This window comes from Urocitellus parryii, chromosome 12 (assembly GCF_045843805.1).
Source record: "Urocitellus parryii isolate mUroPar1 chromosome 12, mUroPar1.hap1, whole genome shotgun sequence".
Taxonomy (NCBI): domain Eukaryota; kingdom Metazoa; phylum Chordata; class Mammalia; order Rodentia; family Sciuridae; genus Urocitellus; species Urocitellus parryii.
The window spans coordinates 16103394-16124176 of NC_135542.1; the positions used below are offsets into that span (position 1 = coordinate 16103394).

Here is a 20783-nt window from a genome sequence, read left to right on the forward strand (position 1 = left end):
CTTATGCATATGCAATTTGAGAAGGGCCAGTGTAGACCAAAGAAATGACCAACTTCCCCATGAGTAGGCTTATTCTGACTAATAAGGTCCTTTCTAAAACAAAGATTCTATGAACTTGTGTTGAATCTGAACGCCTGGAAAACGGAGAACTGGAGCCACAAAGGACAAAGGTTAATTAATTTTCAGGCTTCTTACCTAAGCTCTCTGACCTTCTGTATCCTTATCTTTACAATGGAGACAATACCTGCCTCATTCTTTCTAGGGCAGAGCAGAGGACGCCTATTGTTCAGCTCATGTTTGTTCCTCTCCTGGGCCTGCACTGATCTCTGCCTGTGTTAACCAGCAGAGCTCCTGTTGTCATGGAGCAGCGGTGTGGAAGGGCTGAGTCTCCAAGGGAGGGACCAGATGGCCTGGCTTAGTCTAGGATGGGTGAGGGAGGAGACCAGCAGACAGACTCCCGTCTGATTTTTCCTATGATCATTGTCTCCATTTCCACACTCAGGTCACCCTTATCCGCCAAAGCTGCACACGATGGCGTTGGAGTAAGTAAAACAGCCTGATTCGTGGCTCCACGGATTACCCAGGTTCACTCAGTCTCTGTTTTCACATCTATTAAAATAATAATTGCTCCACTCCTGGGACTCCTGTGAGTGACAGAAGCCACAAGTCAAGCACAGCGGCCTGTTAACAGGTGCTCTCCAGATGCAGGCAGCTCTGCGCGGTATCAGAGCGTCTGGAGCAGATCTGTGGTTGGAGAACAGGATTAAAGATGAGCCTTCCCTCAATTTCTTCCTGCTGGATTAGACATGGGTCAGGTTCAGATAACTCACAGCTGATGAAACACTCAGGCTCAGAATTGGCTTTTGTGGACTTCAAGATACACCAGGCAGGGGGACACATCCCTGATGCAGGCAGGCCCGCCCGGCATTGTGGGATTCCAGAGTGCTGGCTTAGCTTGGCATGGCCCTCGTGGACCACCGCGGAAAACCGAGACGGAGCTTTTTGTCTTGAGGCCAGATTGACAAGCCAGTGACTGCAGGGCTGTTGGAATGAGGGGAGGCAGGCAATTTTTCTCTCCTAGGTAAAGATATTTGTGATCTGCTAACGGCCTAAATATTAAATGTTGATCTCAATAGTCATGAGAAATAAGTCAAGTCATTCCCTTCTACCTACATATTAAATTGTCTCTGGGGAAAGATGGGAGAGTCAAAGCTCTGATGTTCAGACACCAGGCCCCGTGAGTGAAGTCGGAGAGGTCAGGAAATCTCCCAAAGCTGCTTTATCTTTTTTTCCTTGCAGATCTGAGAAATGGGCAAAAAAACAAAGCTATGAAGGTCCACATCTATATCCACAAAAAGTAATAAACCCCCATCCTTACACAAAGAGCATTTCAATTAATGAATAGAACTGAAAAACCACTATAAAATCTTTAAGTGGGTAGAAAAGGATCCCTTCCATTGTCTGCTGATAAGGTGAATTAGAGAGGTGCCTGGGCAGTGAGCTTTGCCTCAGGGCCCCAACGGCGTATCAGGCTGTCTGGGCAATGCTCGCACATCCAGGTGAACCTTCTGAACTTCTTAACACCGTCCGCCATAGTACTCTGTCACATAGCATAACTTAAGGAGTTTAGAGACACGGAAAATTTTATGCATTGCCCTGTGTATATAACATTATTTTTTTTCATTCAAAACAATCAACTAATAAAACAACTGGACTTCCCCCTTCAAAAATACCTTTGCATGAAACATGACACAAGTAATTGTTCCTGATCAGAGACTAGAGACAACTAAAGGTGGTAGGTGATCTTGGATGGGATCCTGGCACTGGAGTGTGTGGCTGGGTTGGGTTGCTGCCAGCAAGACACTCTCAGGACGGTTGGCAAAGTTGGTAGACTGAGCATGAGATGACAGTACTGTATCAATGTTAAAGTTCCTGAATTCAACGGTTCTGTTGTGGGTATATAAGAGAAAGCCGCGGCTTTAATAAATATGTGCCAAAGCCTGTAGACTCAAACGTGTCAAGCATCTACGATTCACTCTCAAGTGTTTCAGGGAAAATAATTTATACACAAAGAGCCATGAGACACATGTGGCAAAGTGTTAGCAATTGATCAGTCTAAATGGAAGATGTACAAATGCCATCTGTATTGTTCTTGCAATTCTTGAATAAGTTTGAAAATGCACAGAAGAGTTATAGAAACAGATAAATGAAAATAAAACTAAACTAACATTTATGTGGATGTAATAAAGCAAAAACTGCCTTAATATTATGTTTGCTTTGCTACCATCTAGTCAGTTGTGCCACACGTGAAAAGTACACTCTACCTAGTTCATCCTTGTATTCTTAGTGTCACTGAGTAGATGCTCAATAAACAATTTGTAGAATTTAGTGAGCAACGATAAAGAATGCCATGAAATTACTGATGCAGCCCTTATTTTCTTTCTTTGTCATCACGATAGATGGAGTCTTATCCAGGAAACGGGTGAAGAGTTGGCTCTCAGTGAGCCCTGCCAGTCATGTCACGACAACACCCCAGCCTTGCTGGTCAGATGGCTTGGTACTACACCTTGAGAGACACTGTCCCACAGCTGACTGACAAATTCTTTCAAACCAGAAATCACTGTCTCTCAAGATTATTTGAATATGCCAGAAAAAAGCAATGACCAAATCCATTATCTGTTCAAAAATCAGAAACCCAACCTTTTTTATGGGGTCCCCAATGCCTACTCTCAGTTGTTACCAGCTGTTCCTTGAAATTTCGGGCCACTCTCTCAGAACAATGTTTTGTTAAATGAAAGAAAATGAAGACTGTAGTAGGTCCAACTTCTGATTCTTGGAGTTTGATATGAGGGTTGGGGTAATTGGTAAATAAATGACATTTCACAAATTTTAATGGCATTAAGCTGAAAAATAACCTGTAGTTGTTTTCTAAAGAGGATAATGCGCAGGCTCCGTGAAGGTAGGACTTGTCTAAGCCCAGTAGCTGAGCTCACTGCAGTATCATATGGGAAGGCAGGAGCATAAAGGAGTGGAGAGACATGCGATTTGAAGCCATTCAGAATTGGGTTAGAATCCCAACACCGCCAAGAATAATCTGTGTGGCCTTGGGCAAGTCACATAATTTCTCTGATAGCCAGCTCTACTAGATAAATAAGAGGGAAAATCAAACCTTTCTTATAACATGGCCATGAGGATCCCACAGTGGTAGCCACCATACAAGTCTTGGCTGAATAAATGAGATCCTACTACTGGTACCAAGAGTGCACACAGGCTGTGTGTCCACTGACACAGAGCTCCCTAAGGGCCTGGTGACCACAAACGAGGCCTCAACTCAAAGGCAGTAGATCTTTGAAAGGAACAGTGTTAAGGCTGGGATTGTCCTTCCACGGTGCGGCACAAAGAAACTATTAGTCAACTGCACGGATAAAGCCTAGAAACCCAGCCATCTGTCTCCTCGGGTTCGGACACTCTCGTCTGCCCGTTTCCTATCTGCATCCTTCTCCCTGGGGAGGGAGGAGCATTGCAGGTTAGGTGGCTTTGGCTTTTGAACAAGTAGGGATGGGTTTCGATTCTCATCATCTAGTGGCTGTGTGAGTTTGGGGAGGTCAGTTTCACAGAGCACACTCAAGTTTCCTCCTCGATAAACAATCATATCCACTTTGCATCTGCTCCTAGGGCCCGATGAGCTAAGGATACAAGATTGTGCACATAAGGGTTGATTCTGGACAGTGACCATGATAAGGGTTAAAGAGAGAGCCCTGTTCTTCCTCTCAGCAGAAAGCCAAGACAGGACTGTGATCCTGTTTGTTTTACCCCAGGGAACTGATACCAAGGAACAGCATCCTCTGCCCAAATGGTGGCTGTCCCCCACACATGAGCTAGAGCTGGCAAAGAGTGACTGCTCCCACTGCAAGTTCTGGGAATTCGTGTGGTTGGCTCCGCAGACCTCTGGAGGCCTTCCGGAGGCTGGTGGCCTCCACATGGACCTACACACCAGCAATGTCTGAACTCCAGTCCCTGGGATTGGTTTATAGCATCAGGCACCTGTCTTTCTTTGTGGGAAATGAGATTTTCTCCAGTTGGCGGGGAGTGTCATTTTCTGCTTCTAGTACATTCCGTGTGAACGAGGCTTCCTCATCTCCCCATTTATACCCATCATCTCAAAGTAATTAGCACCTTCTTTCGTTCTTAGAAGTGACCCAGTTTGGAGGACAAATTTTATGGTCACCAGCTATGCCCATAAAAATGTAAGTGAAAGCAAGGTGGCCGAGCATGATTCAAGTGCCAGGACAAATTAAAAAAAAAAAAAGCTTTAGGGAATTAAAAATTGATTTTTAACACCGAGGAACTGGCATGACCAGCTGATTTTCAGCTTGGCTCAAGTAGCTGGTAATGATTAATTCAAAGTATATCTGCTCACTTGGGCCTCTCTAGGGAAGGAAGAGAAGTAAGTGTGTGTGTGTGTGTGTGTGTGTGTGTGTGTGTGTGTGTGTGTGCATGTACAGGAGAAGGCAAGAGGCAGTGGGTGCTGCTTATAAATATTTCTCCAGCAGCTCTTGGTTGGGGAGATCACCAAGAAGTGAAGTGGAGAGAGAAGCACAGTCATCCTCGTGCCTTCAGGGGCTGGCCCCAGCACATCACCAAAGAACTTGGACTTGCATGTGTTTTGAATGCTTTTGGGTGCTGACTTTTCACAGTGCGCATGGATTACTTCTGTAATAGTGAATGCTGATCCTCGCTCTCTGTTTCTACACACAGATGTAGATTTATCCACAACTGTGTGAGAATCAGTCCTAGCTGAAGTTTTCCCATTTCTGCTCGCAGGCTCAGGTTCACCTCCACCTGAGCAGGTAACACAGGCCACTGCAAAATCAGGGATGTGTGACTGGCAGGACCAGGGGACCCATGATGTCCGTTTTTCTACTGATTCCCACGATTTGCACACGCGGTGCCATAAAACCCCAGACTTCAGTGGTGAGAACAGAAGCTGAATGGAGAGTTTGGAAATGGCTTGAGGGTTAGAGGGTAAAGTGAGACCTAACCTCAGGCAAGGAGAGAAAAGGAAGGCTGACGTTCAAGCTGCCTTCTGAGCTCACCCTGTGGGGTGTCTCTGCAGCTTCCTACAGGAGCGAGGGGAGGGAGCGGGAGAAACAGTCAGTACTTTCCTTTATTGAGTGCTGCTTTCCCTGGTCACATGGCAAGGCCATACCAACAGCCCGGCGCAGGGCAGGGGCGTCCACTCGTGTGTTCTCATCAGTGTAAACACAACATTAATACTGAAGAGTAAAGAAAACGGGTAAAAAGTCCAGTGTCTCCTCCGTCTGTGGAGCGGTGAAGGTGCCTGCCCCCCTGGACAGGTCCCCAGAGGACACTCAGGTGGCCACCTCCTCCCCTCCACAGGGAAGTGGGCAAGAACAGAGGAACCCCAGCTCCATCCTTTCCCTGGGGGCCTCCCCCAGGGTCACACGAGTGTTCAGCATCGGGCACCCGGGAATGCCTCGAGTTCTTCTGCAGGCCTGAGAGGGTTGTCCCTTCTGTGTGCACCGAAACAGCTCCTTCAAAGCCTTTTCCTCGTGACCCAGCCGCTGCCCATGGGAAACGTGACCGCACACCAGGAGCTGTGTCTCTGCAGTCCCCGTCGCAGCCCTGGGTCCTGGAGAGGGGCCTGGGGTGAGGAGCGCCAGCTGCCCAGGTCTGGATGGTTGCTGGAGATTCCTGTCCTCCTCATGGGGCCACTGCTGACAGGGGACGCTGGTTGAGGCAGTTGACTCTCCTTGAGAGCCTGAGAGGACCAGATTTTCTAGTTTGGATTCCCGGACCAAAAATAAACTTAATCCCCCAAACTAAAGCAAATCAAAAGAAAACAGGAGTGACTTTGAGGATAAAGAATCGACCAGCCCAACTCCAGGTCCCTCTGTATCCGGTGTCCCCACGGGGTTCTTCCCAATGGCTAGTTCCCATCCTTGGTCAGCCCTCCCCTTGGGTGCCGAACTCCGCTGCAGGGTGAGGAAGGTCTCCTCTGAAGGACCAGACGACGTGCTCCTATTTCCCGGGATGAGTAAACCCCAGCACTGTAACTCCCCACCTCCAGCTACCAGGGGACCCATGACTATTAAAAAGCCATAAGAATATCTGGAAGCCCTGTCTCGGTTTGTGGCTTTGTGGTAAGATGATAACCCCTTCCTCGCTCTCCCCTCTAGGTCCCTTCTTGAGGAGACTTGTGTCGCCAGGCCTGGGAATTCTACGCCCTGGGAATGCCAAACTCTCTGCAGCTGGCTGCGTCCCTGTCAAGATCTCTGCAGCGAGAGCAGCCCGGCAGGGCCAAAGGGACAAAGAAAAATGAAACCCCAAATGCTCAATTTCGACTTTGAAGGCTGGGCCCCAAACAGCCAGTCGCTCGTCCCCTGTGGCATGTCTCTCCCTAGCGGTGGCCTCTCGGTGCTAGCTGTTGTTCTCGGCCGTGAGATATTTCAGGGCGGCAAAGCCATAGCGGCGGGACATGTCCTGCTGAAACTCTTCCTTCAGGGTTTTGAGACAGATGCGGTATTGCTTGTTGGAACGGAACTTGGTGATGTCGAAGCTGGGGGCGTGGGGCATGTGGATCATGTAGGCGTTGGGCAGCACGATGAACTCATATTCCTGGAGAGAAAGAGAAGGGCAGAGGGTGACGCCGAGTTCATCAACCACCTGGGGGACAGCAGGCGGCACGGGGACAGCCTGACCCCCGCAGGTACTTGACTGATCTGAGCCTTGGGCTGCTCAAAATCAAGGTGGAAGTAATAACATCTGCCTGGATGCACCACTGTAGGGACAGCGCTGAGCTGGCCCCCAGGCCCCTTAAAGGCCCTGACAGACGTGAGCGCACACCCACGTGGTAGCTCTAGGATGAGGCAGCATGGGACGGTCTCTTGTCCCAACGACTGACATCCACAGATAAGTTCAAAACGGGACAAAAAAAAAAAAAAAAGAAGAAAATAAAAACAAACATTGCACAGGACTGAAGCTTTTCAAGGACAAAGCTGTCCCCGACTCCTCCTTCCTACGAGCCCTCGACCTGGCAGAACCCAGATAAAAATTCAGTCCAAAAATAAAAGGCCTGCCTCCGAAGAGCCAAAATTGGTGACACAAATTTAGGACACGTAACTCCCAGGGAACGCAGCGCGCCCTCCTTCTGCCTCTTACTCCTGATCCTGGTCATCTGTTTCCCCAGCTCAGAGCAGAGGAGGATAAACCCAGAGAGGTCAACTGGGGACAGGGGACAGCGCCCATCCCAGGTGGAACACGGAGGCAGCAACACTGACAGCCGAGCAAGGAAGGGGTGGGAGAAACCGCGAAGACAAAATACTCGCCCAGCCCGGCTGTGTCTGGGGCACAGGGACGGAGCGCCCCGAGAGGACCGATAGCCCCCTGGGTGCAGCGCTGTGACCTGTCGGGTGTGCCCCCATTAAGTCACGGAAAGGGTAAAATCGTGTCTGATGTGTTCCTGGCAAAGAAAGGAGAATGCCTAACACTGCTCTGCTAAGCTGCAGAAACAAAGTACCGCAAGATGAGCTTTCTTTGAACTGGTTCACCTCACGACCTGGCTGGACACTAGACCACCATTCTTTCTAGCAGCAGTTGAGGCTGACGCCACATTGCAGCCCGCGGGCAGCTCTGGGCTCCCACCAGGTGCTATGAAAACAGCTTTCTGTCGTGCAATATGGACGCTGTTCTAGCACCTTCTTCTGACATCAGCGGTTCTCAGGCCCAGTGGTTCTCGGTCACCTGGGACTGCTCTTAAACACAGTGGGACCATTGCGAAGTCCCTGTGGTGAAGCTCATGGAGGGCCAACACGCAGCATCCAATCTGTACTTTTTCCAAATCTGGGATGGTCTTGCTAAGGAATAGCTACCCTGTGCTTGAGCCGGAGGTGGCTGGGGAACTGCACAGAGAGAAAAGACGGGGGCTGGGGCTTATTTTGCTTAGCATGATATTCTCCAGCTCCATCCATTTACCAGCGAATGCCATGATTTCATTCTTCTTTAAAACCGAGTAATATTCCATTGAATATATATACCACATTTTCTTTATCCATTCATCTATCGAAGGACACCTAGGTTGGTTACATAGTTTAGCTACTGTCAATTGAGCTGCTATATACGCTGATGTGGCTGCCACTAAAAAAGTTTTAAAAAATATTTTTAAAAAGACTAAATGCTGCCTAAAAATCACCATTCTTTTAGGTGAGCCGTGCCTGTGGTGAGCTTAGTGCCAAGTACATTGAACCCTTAGGATGCTCTGTGTCCCTTCTGCGACTCAGAGGCTGAGTGCTGAGCAGTATCAGGAACCTGACTCTCGTACCAGGGTGGAAGAAAGCAATGGCTTGAGAACCACAGCCTGAGGACCAGCACTGCCAGGTTCCCACTCTGGGTCCTGAACACATCTTGTTCCCTCTTCAGACCCTGTTTTCTGTCCCCAGGTCACCCTTCAGCTGTGAGATCCAAGCCTCTGTCCCCAGCCCCAGACGCTGTTCTCACCTGCGCATCCAGTTCCATGATGTGAGCCACCTTGTTCCAGCCGAAGCCCACAAACCTCCGGTCATACTCGGGGCAGTCCTGACGCACCACCACGTACGGCTCGAAGTCAGCCTCCCACTCAACCCGGTAAGGCGTGGTGGCGGTCCGCCACTTGGCGAAGTTTGTGGGTGCATGGCCTTTTGTCCAGACGTGGTACCTGGGCACACAGAGGAAAGCCCTGAGTGAAGGGAAGGAAGAGGCCTTTCCAGAGCCGGCTGATTTGAGGGAAGAAGAGATACTAACAGGTGGGCTGCTGCGTCCTTGCAGAACCATGCTCACATCCTGACCCAGAGCCTGGAAAGGTGACCTACTTGGAAATAGGTTCTCTGCAGATATAGTCAAGTCAGGATGAGGTCAAGATTAGGGCCCACCCTAATCCAATGGCTGGTGTCTTTATAAGAAGAGGAAAATCTGGACTCAGGCACACTCTGGAACTCTACTATGGGAAGATGGAGGTAGAGATTAGACGGAGGGACCTGTCTGCAGATGAAGGGGTGTCAAGGACTGCCCACAACCACCGGAAGGAAGCAGAGAGAAGCAAGGAAGGGGTCTTCCCTAGAGCCTTTGGGAAAAGTATGAACCTGTAGATACTTTGACTTTGGTCTTTTGGCTTCCAGAATTGTGAGAAAACAAATTTCTGTTATGTGAAGCTACCTAGTTTTAAGGATTTTATCATAGCAGCCCCAGGAGACTGATACCATTGGTTGTCCACATCCTTCACTAATGAGATGTTCCCTGTGAAAAGGTTAGTGAGCTCCTGGAAGCTCTGTCATTTCTGTGGAACCAACTACAGGTTGATCTCGTTGACAACTGCAATTATTCCTACTGGTGACTCTCTGGGGCATAACCTTGGGGCATAACCTATGAGTAGGACACCACTCCTGTGATCATGTTATATTAGACAGCAAAAGGGAGTTTTGTAGACATAGTTAAGGTTATTAATTGAATGGCCCTGGATTAATTAAACAGGAGGTTGTGGAGGTGGTCTGACTGGATCACATGAACCTTCAGGTCTTAATGTAGAAGGAGGAGCCCTGCTGAGAGCAGAGGGTTCTATGGGGCCACAGGACAGGACTAGATTCCAGGAGCTGAGAGGGGTGACGGGCCAGCAGCTAGCAGAAGCACAGGAACCTCAGCCTGCAATCACAAGAGAAGGAATTGCACCAGCAGCCCCGGAGCTGGGAAGGGAAGCATGTGGGCTGGAGAACTGTGGCTTTGCCAACTCTCTGGGTCTGGACCAGACTCCATAGACAGTGAGGCCATAAATCTGAACTGTTTTAAGCTGCTATGTTTGTGGTGCTTTGTTCTACAGCATAGAAAATGAATATCACCATATAATAATGGCAAGAAGCTAGTATTTATTAACCTTATGTATTAGAACTTTTTTAAAAAAACATGCACATAGCGTGTGTGTGTGTGTGTGTGTGTGTGTGTGTGTGTATTTTTTTGTTTTTATTTTTGTTTTGTACCAGGAATCGAACCCAGGGGTGCTTAACCACTGAGACACATCCCTAGTACCCCCCCTTTTTTTCATTTTTAAAATTGAGACAGGTTCTTGATAAGTGCTTAAAGCCTCACTAAGTTGCTGAGGCTAGCCTTGAACTTGTGATCCTCCTCTACAGCTCTGAGTCACTGGGATTACAGGCATGTATCGCTGTACCTGGCCCATACAGATTTTTAATTCTTACAACTTACCCAATGTCAGGTTATAAATCGTACAGTGGTGGAGCTGGGATTCAAGCTCAGGACTCGCACTCTGACCCACTTTTGGAAAACCATCCTTGTATGTCACCATTCCCTATGCTCTCTGGACAATGGAAAAAGCACTCAATGGTTGCACTCAAATTGAATAATGGAGTGAACAAGCGAGGAACCTAAAACTTGTGGGGTACACAAGACGGGGTGTGGAGTGGGATAGGAACACTCCACACATAGCTCTGGCGTTGCAGGGGAGACGGAATGGAGGGTGGGAACCCAACAGAGGAGCTGCAGGAGAAAGGAACAGGAAGTGCTGGCTCTCATCTCCTTAGGGAAGGCTCTGTACAGGCTGAGGGTGGCAGGGTGTGCTCTAATGACAGAACGCGACTGCTCCCTTCATTTGCTCGTTCCTCACTGACACTGTACTGTCGTCCAACCCTCAGTGTGGCCGAATGAGCACTGACCAACAGGTGGGTTTTCATTAAGAAGTGCTGCTGGATGAGACAGGCAGGCTGGGGAAGGCAGGACCTTGACCCCCAGCCCATCACTGCAGCGATGTCCACCAAAACCAGTCACTTAACTGGAAAAAGGCTGAGTAACGCTACTTTAGTGGAGTGTGAAAAAGAATATTGTGACAGCTGTCAATCACAAGCCTCAGCCAAAAACTAGGCCCCCAAATAGCTGATTTTCTATTTGTTATTTTGTTGAACAGGTACTCTTTTGACACTTAGTGCCTTGGACAGAATCTGTCCAGCATGGGTGATGACCAGGAGCCTGTATTAGGTTCCAAACACAGCACAGTCGAGTCTTTGGGCCAAGGTTCAAATCCCACCTCTACCACTCAGGAGCTGAGGATCTTGCATAACAAAATACTTTAACTAGGCTTTGGGTTCTTCTTGTATCAGCTGGGGTAAACAACACCTATCTTGTTGAATTTCCAAGAAGTTTAAATGAGATGATGGGAAGAACTTGGCAGAGAGCTGGCCAGAGACATTCAAAATATACTAGCTCCCTAAAGGCAGTTTAACAAAATGGTTTAGAATGCTGGTCGTGGGTGTGCATTCTGTCATTCAGCAGGTGTCCACAGGATAACTCCCCTGCACCTTTGTTGCCTCGTCTTGGTAAACAAGGAAATCATAATCCCTGGTGATCAAGTGAATTAATTCACATAAAGTACAAAGGGCAGTGTCTGATGCGTGGTGATTCCTTGAAAACTGAGAACATTCTCATTATTTCTCCTCATTCGCCTCCTGAATAGGATGTCAGTCCACAGTGGTCTCGCTGTCTGTGTTATCAGTGTACTGATGAACGTTTTGTTTGTTCTCCATCTTTCGAATCTAAATTCTGGGCTTATTACAATACACAAAAGAGAGAGAAGGGAAGGGCAGGGATGGGTCAGTTCCCTTCGTCTGGCTGAGCAGAGAGAAGCTGCTCAGTCTGGAACGCTGACCGCGTGCTGAAAGGCTGGGCCGCACAGGATGCAGGGACGTTGCAATTAACCTGCCATTGAAGCAAGCCACAGCTTGAAAACTGCCCCCAGGAACCTGCTGTCAGTCCAACAGACACTGGACTTCAGGGCATGGCTGAGACGGAGACCAGCCACATCAGGTAGCCTCCAGAACAGGGCTCAGATGGCTGTTTCCCGGCTGCACCTCACAGGACGCTGTTGAGGTTCTGAAGCTCAGGTACACGTCAGAGACACGGGGAAGGTCGGTTCCAGTTCCAGGGTTTCTGATTCTGGACTTCTGGCTGGAGCTCGAGACTCTGCATTTCTAACAAGGACCCAGGCGATGAGATGCTACTTTCCCAGGGTCCTTGCTCCGAGAGCCACACCCCAAGAGGACGTGGGGGGGAGGTGCCCAGGTGTGGCCGGGAGTTGCTTTCAGCTGCTCAGAGGCTTAAGTGTTCGTTACTTGGAGAGCAGGTGACAAAAGCAATCTCTCGGAGGGAAGGTCTGTAATTTAGCACTTGGCATGGTGGCTTGCAAGCTGTTAGCGGGAGCAGTAATCACGGACACAGCAGGCCGGACCCCAGCTCTCACGCCCACGGACATGGCTGTGAAATGATTTCTCAAATCACCTGGGGTTGGAGATGGAAGGAAGAACATCTTGGAAACTTGCCAGGTGTTCAGCCACCAGGTTATGGCAACTGCAGGGGACTCAGATGAAGGCTTGGTCTCGAATTTCCAGGAGTAGGTTTTTACTCTGCAGCTTCAAACGTGGCTTCGTGTGAGCAGTCAGGACTCAGCAGCCCGGTGCTGGGTCAGTGAAGAGCACAGGTTCAGTGGTCCCTCAGGCCGGGCTGAATCCTGGCTCTGACATTTCCTGGCTGCTTTTCAATGGGCAAATTATTTGACCTCTCAGAACCTCAGGGTCTATTTGTTTCTTTCCGGTATCCACCTCGGGTTTGTTCTGAGGATTAAATGGGCTGATCACAGATCCCGGTTCATGCAAAGCACTCAACAAATGGCAGTTGGTATTATTTCTGGAAAGCAGTGGTTTGGGAGGAATTAGCTCTTCTGGGTTGTTTTCCAGAATTCTGGATGGAGGACAAAGGATGGGGTGCAGTCCTGGCACCTCCAGGGCCTCTCCATGCTCCATAAAACGTACAAAACTGGTAATTTCTAAACTGCTGAATGGACATCCTACTTGATGGAGTTATTTTCACAAAACAGTTGGAGGAAAGCTTTAGAAACTTCTAGAAGCTGTATGAGATGAAAACCTAAGTTGCTATGACTACAGTCTTTGCAGGACAATTCAGACTGCCTAGAGCTGTATGCTTTTGAACTCCAAGGAAGTGTTGACCATTCCTACATTGTTTCGAGGATTCACTTTAACAGAAAGCAGGCTGAAGCACAGCTCTCCTCTGACTGCTCAATCAAGAGACCCAGCAGGACTCCTACTCCCCTGTCCCCCACTGTCACACATCATGCTGCCCGGGCCTGTGCTCCGGAGCCAGAACCCATTTGCACCTGTGCAGTTGCCGAGTCTCCTGGGGCCTTCTGGATGTGAAGCAGGGTAGCGCCCTGCCAGGTCCCTGCAGGACGCAGGTCCTAGGAAATGAGGGTTTTGTTTGCATCTGTCACTTGGGCAGCAGGAAAGTCAGCTCCTGAAGGGGGTCTGTGCAACTCTGGTGTCACCTCGGTGACTTTAAGTTGAAGTAACTACTGCTCGTCGCAGTCCCAAAGGGCTTAGAAAACAGACCACTCACACCAAAAAGAAAAAGGGAACACCCAGGCTGCTCACAGAATGAAACTGTTCACCCAGGGAGGGAATGCCCCAAGGAGAATTCAGGTCAGGAGACGGAGAAGGGGTCTGAGATCAGTTTAGAAAAACATGAAAAGAAGCATGACCGGCCTTCTGACCTAAACATGCCCGTCCACCTAGACACACACCTGTCGTCATGGACAATGCAAACCATGTGCATTGGCCAGGGTGGGGGGTTGCAAGGACACTGGCTTTATTTTTGCCTTCCAATGGACCCATGCATATTACCCCCACCAACTTCTGGGTCAACAGCCTTGGTGTCTGGGTTTCCCAGGAGAAAAGTCCTTTAGGCACCCCAGAGGACAGCAGTGAGGGCCACTTACCTGAATGTGAAGAGGGTCCCCATGTCCAGCATTGATAGCAACTCTGCTTTCGACTTGGGGAAAGACAGCCGGTAGCGCAGTGTCTCAAACGCGGGGACAATCATTGCTTTCTTGGTATTGGCGAGGTCAAGCTGGATGACAGACTTCCTGGAAAGAGGGGGTGGGCAGAGAAAGAGCGGGTGTCTGTGATTCCAGGCCAAAGTCCTTCCCTTGTGAGGGTTGGTAGTGAATGGCCCAGAGAGGCTGAGCAGCTTCCCAGATGCTGCACAAGAGGAAGGCCTGGGACAGCCTCCTGCACACTTGCGGGGTGCTCCTTCCAGAGTCAGGAGCAGCAGAAGGGCTCACAGGACTTTCTACCCCTCTTCCCACTGGCCACCCAAGAGCAGGTGGCCACAAAGGTGGGGAGAGATTCACCAGCCTGTGACTTCTCAACCAGAAGAACAGTCTGGACCCTGAGTCTTGAAAGGAGCCAGACTTGTGCCCCGGACCCCGACTGTCCCTACACAGCCAGCACCCAGCCAGGCATGTCAGAGCTCTGGTCCGCCACGTGCCGGAGGAGAGTTCTGCAATCTCTCATTAGCTCCTGCCTCCACACCCAGCCTTCGGCTCTGCTCCCTGGAGACGCTCCTGACCTCTGGATTTGTCTGCTCTTCTCCAGCTCCTCGGCCACCCTTGGAAAGGGAACAGAAGCTCAGGGAGGGCCACCCGGCATGATGCTTTGAGTGAGCACAGACTGGATTTGAATCCTGGTAATGCCACTCAGTGAGTCTTGCCATTCTGGCCAAGTCATTTAGCTTTTCCCTACCTTGGGTTCCTCCAGAATGGTGGCAATAGTGTCTGCCTCCTGGAGGTCCTGTGAGCCAGGTGATGACACTGCTTGGCACACCTGGTGCAGGGCAGGCATGGAGACTGTCATTACTCCCTACCTTGATCTTTAGGATCTCTGTTGGCTATAAATGTGGTATGTCATTCCACTTTCCTGCTCAGACCACTGACTTCTGAGTCTCAATGCCTCATCACTGAGTTAATCACCAGAAGAGAGCAAGCAGCCTCCCTTGGGGAAATAATAAGTACTCGAAGACATTTTGAAAAATACTGGAAGAAGCACCCTCCCTCCCCATAGCCTATAAGAGCTTATTGCTGTGTTACTAAGGTCACGCCACTGAACAAAATTTTGAGCCTTTGTATGAGCAGGGACTAAGGCTGATCTGCAAGACTAGTCCTACTATCAGTAATTACGCTGCCCCAGTGCAGTGTGGCACAGAACAGAAACACAGATCAAGAAGGACATTGGCCAGGCTTGGTGTCAAGGAGCCATGAGGGGAAATGTGGACCAGGTCAGAATGTCTTCTGAAGCCACTCTGGGTTAAGGTTCTTACCAGCTCCCTTTGGAGAAGAGGTAGCTGGAGAGATGAACTGGAGGCTCATTTGGAACCCTTGGAATGTCATTTCTAGTTCATTTTTTATTCTTATGCTGAAGTCAACTCTACACCAGGTGATGTAGAGTCCTCGTGTTACTATTTCAGAGGAGATCTGTAAGGATGGCAGTGAGAGAGAATGGGGCTGAGCTATACTTAGCCAGTGTGAGGGCCAGAGGCGTGAGTCAGCCTGTCCTGGCCTGCTTTGTCTGTCTGAACAATGATGTCAGTTTTCAAACACTCACGATTCCCTCCTCCACCACGGGGCATCTAGGGTCAAGGCAGCAACTCTTTTATATCCAACTTATACTACATATGGCAGAGCTGTGGCCCTTTACCTGTTCCCTAGGAAATGTGGTCCTTATCTACTGAGTCCAGGTGGTAAGGATGAGACATGAGTCAAAAAAATTATATTCTTGGGTCAAGATGGCAAAGCCCCTGGGACCTCAGGGCATGGAAGAAAGTGTCCCTATATTGGTGGATGGTTGCTACTCATTTAGTAAATACTGAGCACCTACTATGTGCTTGGTCCTTAGAGATACAGGGTAACAAACAGCTGTCCTCAGCTGGGGTGGTGTTTGCATCTTGTCTAAATGACTTAATATGTTAAAAGCCTGAGGATAAGTATCTCTAAATTGGGGCACAAGATTGCATCTGCAGCTGGTGATTTTAAGATATGATGCAACGGAAATTGAGTTGGAGACTGAGAGGGCTGAATTATAAAGGGGTTCATTAAGGAAAAATATATGCACACATGCACACCATAGGTACAGAGATCTCTAAATACCAGGTCTTTTACCCATGTAAGCCTCAAATAATTACTATTACAATCACAGTTATTCCAGCAGCCATTTTTGGGGAGTGTCCTGTTAAAAAAAAAATAATTGCCCCTTTTATTGTGGCCAGTACACTTAGGAACAACTCACAGAGCTCTGCCTGGATCCCTGCACCCCTGGCCAGGGCAGGCTGTTTAGGGGTAGACACATGACACAAGCTGAATGAGTCTAGTTCTCACCCTTGGAAATATACACAGAAATAGAAACTGGGAAACTTTACAGCTGACTTGCGCTCTGTCAGACAGGGCACTGCGGGCTTTGGAACTTCTGCTACAGAGGCCTAGAGCTGCCCTGGTTAATTTCATGCTTCCGTATTGTTTTTCCAAATCCTACTTTGATTCCATAAGATGTACCACCCAATTTTTTGTTTCTTTTCCTTTAACTTCTTTTTATTTTAATTAAACTACCTTGCATTGGTTTCTGTTCCTTGCAATGAAACAACCCTAATCGATATTCTGCAATATCCAGAGTAAATAGACCTGGAGAGCAGCAGGCCTTCCAGATGGAGCCCTCGCCAGCCTTATTTCCCTCTGCATGGACAGCATTAGATTCTGGAGGACTTTCTGCAAATTCCCTTTAATCTCCCTGAAATGCAAACTGCCACAAAGATGGATTTGTCACTAGATAGGTTCATTTCAGGCTCCATTCAAGGAGGTTTCGATATTGATGCCCTGAAAGTATCTCATTATGAGGCTGTCTCAGCAATAGAGTGGCTGCAGGGCCCGGACTTGGAGCACATCTGTTTATTGAGGAGGTAATGACAGCTGTTGTCCCTCTGCAGCATGCGCGGTTGGAACATCCTGCCTCGGCTGGGACCTGCTGGCCAGGGGTGAACAATCTGCTGCCAGCATTAGTCTGCAGGGACTGCGAATTTTCTGGAAGCCAGGGGGCTCTATGGTGTGCACGAAGGCGGGCTTGGGAGCCAACAGACCTGAGTTCCAGGTCCAGTCCTGATAAGCTGAGTGACACTTCTATCTTCTATTGCTGAATCTAAATTCTTCGCACTGAAGCTTTTGGAAGGCAGTCTTGTGGAGTGGTAATCAGAAAATCCTGGAAGCCAGGTTTGACTCTATCAGAGATGGCCTCCTGGGCAAGTCACTGTAACCAATCTGAGTCCCAGAGTTTGTGCACGTGTACAGCATGTTGATGAGGAATAGCAGAGTGTATGTGGCAGTGCCTGGGGCCAAGCCCAGCCCGAACAGAGCACAGAACTCACAACTGCTGCTTACGATGGTTCGTTTTATATGTCCACTGGACTAGGGTACTGTGTCTGGTGTTAGCCAAACATTAGCCTAGATGTCACAGGGAAGATACAAAGAACATCTACAACTACTTTAAGGAAAGATTACCCTTGATAAGGCCGTCAGTTAGCTAAAGGGATAAGACAAATACTGAGCTTTCATGGAAAAAAGTATAATGTTATATCATCTGTACACACATGTATGAAACAACGAAGCCCACCATTATTCATAATTATAATGCATTGATTAAAATATGGAAAAATATAAAATAAATACAGAATTAAAATGCAGAGAGACAGACAGAGAGAAGGAACTCAGCCTCAGGAGTTTAACACAGAAATTCTTCCTGCATTTCTTGCCTGCTGATCTGCTCTATGGATTCCAGACCTGCCAACACTCACAAGTATGTGAGCCAATTCCTTAGACCCGCTGTATCTTTTTCAATCCATCCATCCATCCATATCTCTAGATCTCTCTGTGTCTCTATCTCTCCCATTGGTTCTATTTCTCTGGAGGACCCTGGCTGGTACACTGCCTTGCTTCTTGTTCAAGATCCTTGCCAAATGTGGAGAGAGAAGGGGCAGAGTAGTCAAGAGGAAAAGAATCTCTATGGATTAATAATTTTTAACTCTTGATAAATATATGCAAATTTCTTCATCCTAAAATATAAACCACTTTACATTAATAGTAGTAACATCAGAGTGTCTGCCTTAAGGAATTCTTGCTAATATTTAAAAAAGGATCCCTGCAAAATTATTCATAAACCTATGGCCACGTTTTGGGCTGAGGAACTCAGGCTCATCTACCCGAGCACCGGGGGACCCTGCTGAGAAGATGGGGAACACCCACACGTAAGTGTCTGGGAGCCCAACTGCCCCTCTTTCTTCTGACCTTGGGCACACTGAACAGCCTTCTAGTCACAGGTTCCTCACCCACAAGTGAAGATGGGGACGCTAGCTCTGGCCTGCAGGGTTCTAGAGCCTCAGCGGTGCCTGACTTAGATTAGCAATGCATCCTCTTCCCCTTTTGCAGCTCAGTGGGCTGGTGGGCTCAGGGCCAGAGAGTGGGCTCAGGGCGAGAGAGTGGGCACGGGCAGGGGACAGTCAGAAAGGTAACACTCCTTGCTTGTGTTACTGTTTTTGGCTGCTCATCTATGAAAACAGAGGATTGGACCTTCATCTCCCGCCAGCCCTCTGAATCTTTCTTCATGTCCAAAACAGCCCAGGTTTTTCGACACAGTAAATTCACCTCCTCCAGTGCCGGGTGGCTGCCTGGCAGGGAAACTGTGTGCTGGGGAGAGCTCATCTGCCGAGCCCTGAAGCTCCTCCTGGGTGTCTCACATTCCCTCGGCCCCTTTCTCCCAAGTCACTCAGTGTGCCAGGGGTTCCCGCCCCTCTCCCGCAGAGCTGATGGGCAGGGGGCACCACGAGTGAGTCCAGAGGCTTCCTAAGCCCAGGGAGTGAGTGGAGGCTGTGAGGTCGCAGCCTCCCGCGGGGCTCAGTATAAGCCCGGGAGATGGCAGGGAAGGGCGGACTGCCTGCTGGACGGGCCTCCTCAGCGCTCAGGTACCAGACCCCAGACAGACCCTGGAAGTTGGCCTCACACACTCCCCTCCCTCTGTCTGTCTTTTTAACTTTGTCCTTTCCTGCAGGCAGGTGCTTTAACCAGGGAAACAGCCCAGGTCCCTGGCATGAAGAGGCCACGGGAATGTCTCAGAGGAGACAGGGAACAGCCAGCCACAGTGTGCTTCCTAGGACCTCACCTGTCAGGGTTTGGATGTGAGGTGTCCCCCAGGAGCTCACGTGCGAGACAGTGCAAGACGGTTCAGAGGAGAAGTGACTGGGTAGTGAGAGCCGTAACCCAATCAGTGACTACCCCCGATGGGACTGGCTGAGTGCTAACTGGAGGTGGGCAGGGGAGCTGGAGGAGGGGAGGGGCGTGCTTGGGGTATACATTTGTACCTGGCAAGTGGAGACCTCTCTCTGCTTCCTGATCACCCTGATGTGAGCTGCGTCCCTCCAGCACACTCTCCTGCCATGAGTCCCGAGGAGGGGGCCTGCTGTCTAGGGCTGAGACCTCTGAAACCGCGAGCCCTCAAACAAACCTTTCCCCCTCTACAGTTGCTCTGGCGGGGTCGTTGAGTCACAGCAGCAAAAACCCTGACTAAAACACCGCCTCTCTGGGTCACAGTGGGGAAGGAGACCCTGGGCCCTGGAGCGGGAGGGGCACCCTGGCTGCCAACGTGCCCTCTTGGTTCTGCGGTCTCTGGTTCTGGGAGACGGGGTGGTGATGGCAGTGTTAGTCCTTGAGGGCGTCTGTGGGGAGCTGGATTCTTAGTGGAAAGGGCCTTAACAGAGCCTGGCAGATAATAACACACAGCACACACCAGGCTTGGTTATGATTGCTTCCCCTCCTCTCACACGGCGGCCCAGGGTTAGGGGTGACACCAATCCTGGCCTTGCCTGCTGCCTGAGAGGTCCGCCAAGAGCTGATTCGGCCACTTTGTTCTTGTTCAGTTACTGCTCTTTCCACAATGCCCAGGGCTGTCTGTGTACCTGTTCCTGCCCTCAGGGAGCGTACCTCCTAGTGTGTGGGGGGAGACACATAGGGAGCCAGCACAGTGGGTGAGCTATGTAGTACGTTGGAAAGTGACATTGTGTGTGTGGGGGGGGGAGAACGGAGCTGAGGAAGGGGCTTAGGAATGCCTGAGGTGGGGAGTGGGCGACGAGCGGTCAGGGCTGGCCTCAGGAAGGAGAGACGTGAGCTTCTCCGCGGAGCAGGTGGGGGCAGGTCACGTGTTGTCTGGAGTCACAGTTTTCCAGGTGCAGCAGACCTCACTGTGAAGGAGGTGTGTGCTCAAGGGACAGCACGGAGGCTACAGTGACAAGCTCAGAACGAGGGGTAGGGAGGGTACTAGACATGGGGGCAGAGAGGAAGGAGGGGAGCACCGCAGGCATTTCCCCTAAGGTGGGCAGAACACCCCTTCCCCCAAAGATGCCCAAGGTCTAACCCCAGAAATCTGCCTCCTGGCCTCCTGGAGACCACGCACACTCCATGGCTCACGGCCACTCACATCAAGAGGGAAAAGAAAAGAGGTGTATCCATGAGGCATCAGCAGCAGTGAGGTGCTGCCGAGAGGTCAAGTACAACGAGAGGTGGTGACTGACGTTGACTTGGGCAGTGCGGAGTCACCGGTGGCTTTGCCTTTGATTAGTGGCACCCGGAGGAGCACCAGGAGCACTCACCAAGACCTGGAAAGGGTGGGTGAGATGGCGATGCTGTCTAGACTGGCACTCCTCTAGCTCTGCAGAAATGCAGCAAGTCACACAGGGCAGGATTGGAGAGCTACTAAGGAACAGAACCCCGGACCCCACACTATCACCTCATCCCCCATCCTGGATGCACACTGGTGGCGAGATGTAGGCCTGGCTACCATAGCAGAAGC

The 20783-nt window shown here is 49.8% G+C and overlaps 1 protein-coding gene across 1 annotated transcript in view; it reads right to left on the reverse strand.

Moving 5' to 3' along the window:
- Positions 1 to 5377: 5377 nt before the first annotated feature.
- The window catches only part of LOC144249582 (xylosyl- and glucuronyltransferase LARGE1-like), a 298477-nt gene continuing 283071 nt past the window's right edge, over positions 5378 to 20783 (reverse strand). Inside the window, exons 10-12 of the mRNA XM_077791696.1 lie at positions 13844 to 13990; positions 8518 to 8713; positions 5378 to 6639 (exon numbers count right to left, since the gene is read on the reverse strand). Of these exons, the coding sequence (XP_077647822.1) occupies positions 6442 to 6639; positions 8518 to 8713; positions 13844 to 13990 (541 nt within the window). The 3' untranslated portion in view covers positions 5378 to 6441. The remainder of the gene's footprint in view (positions 6640 to 8517; positions 8714 to 13843; positions 13991 to 20783) is intronic.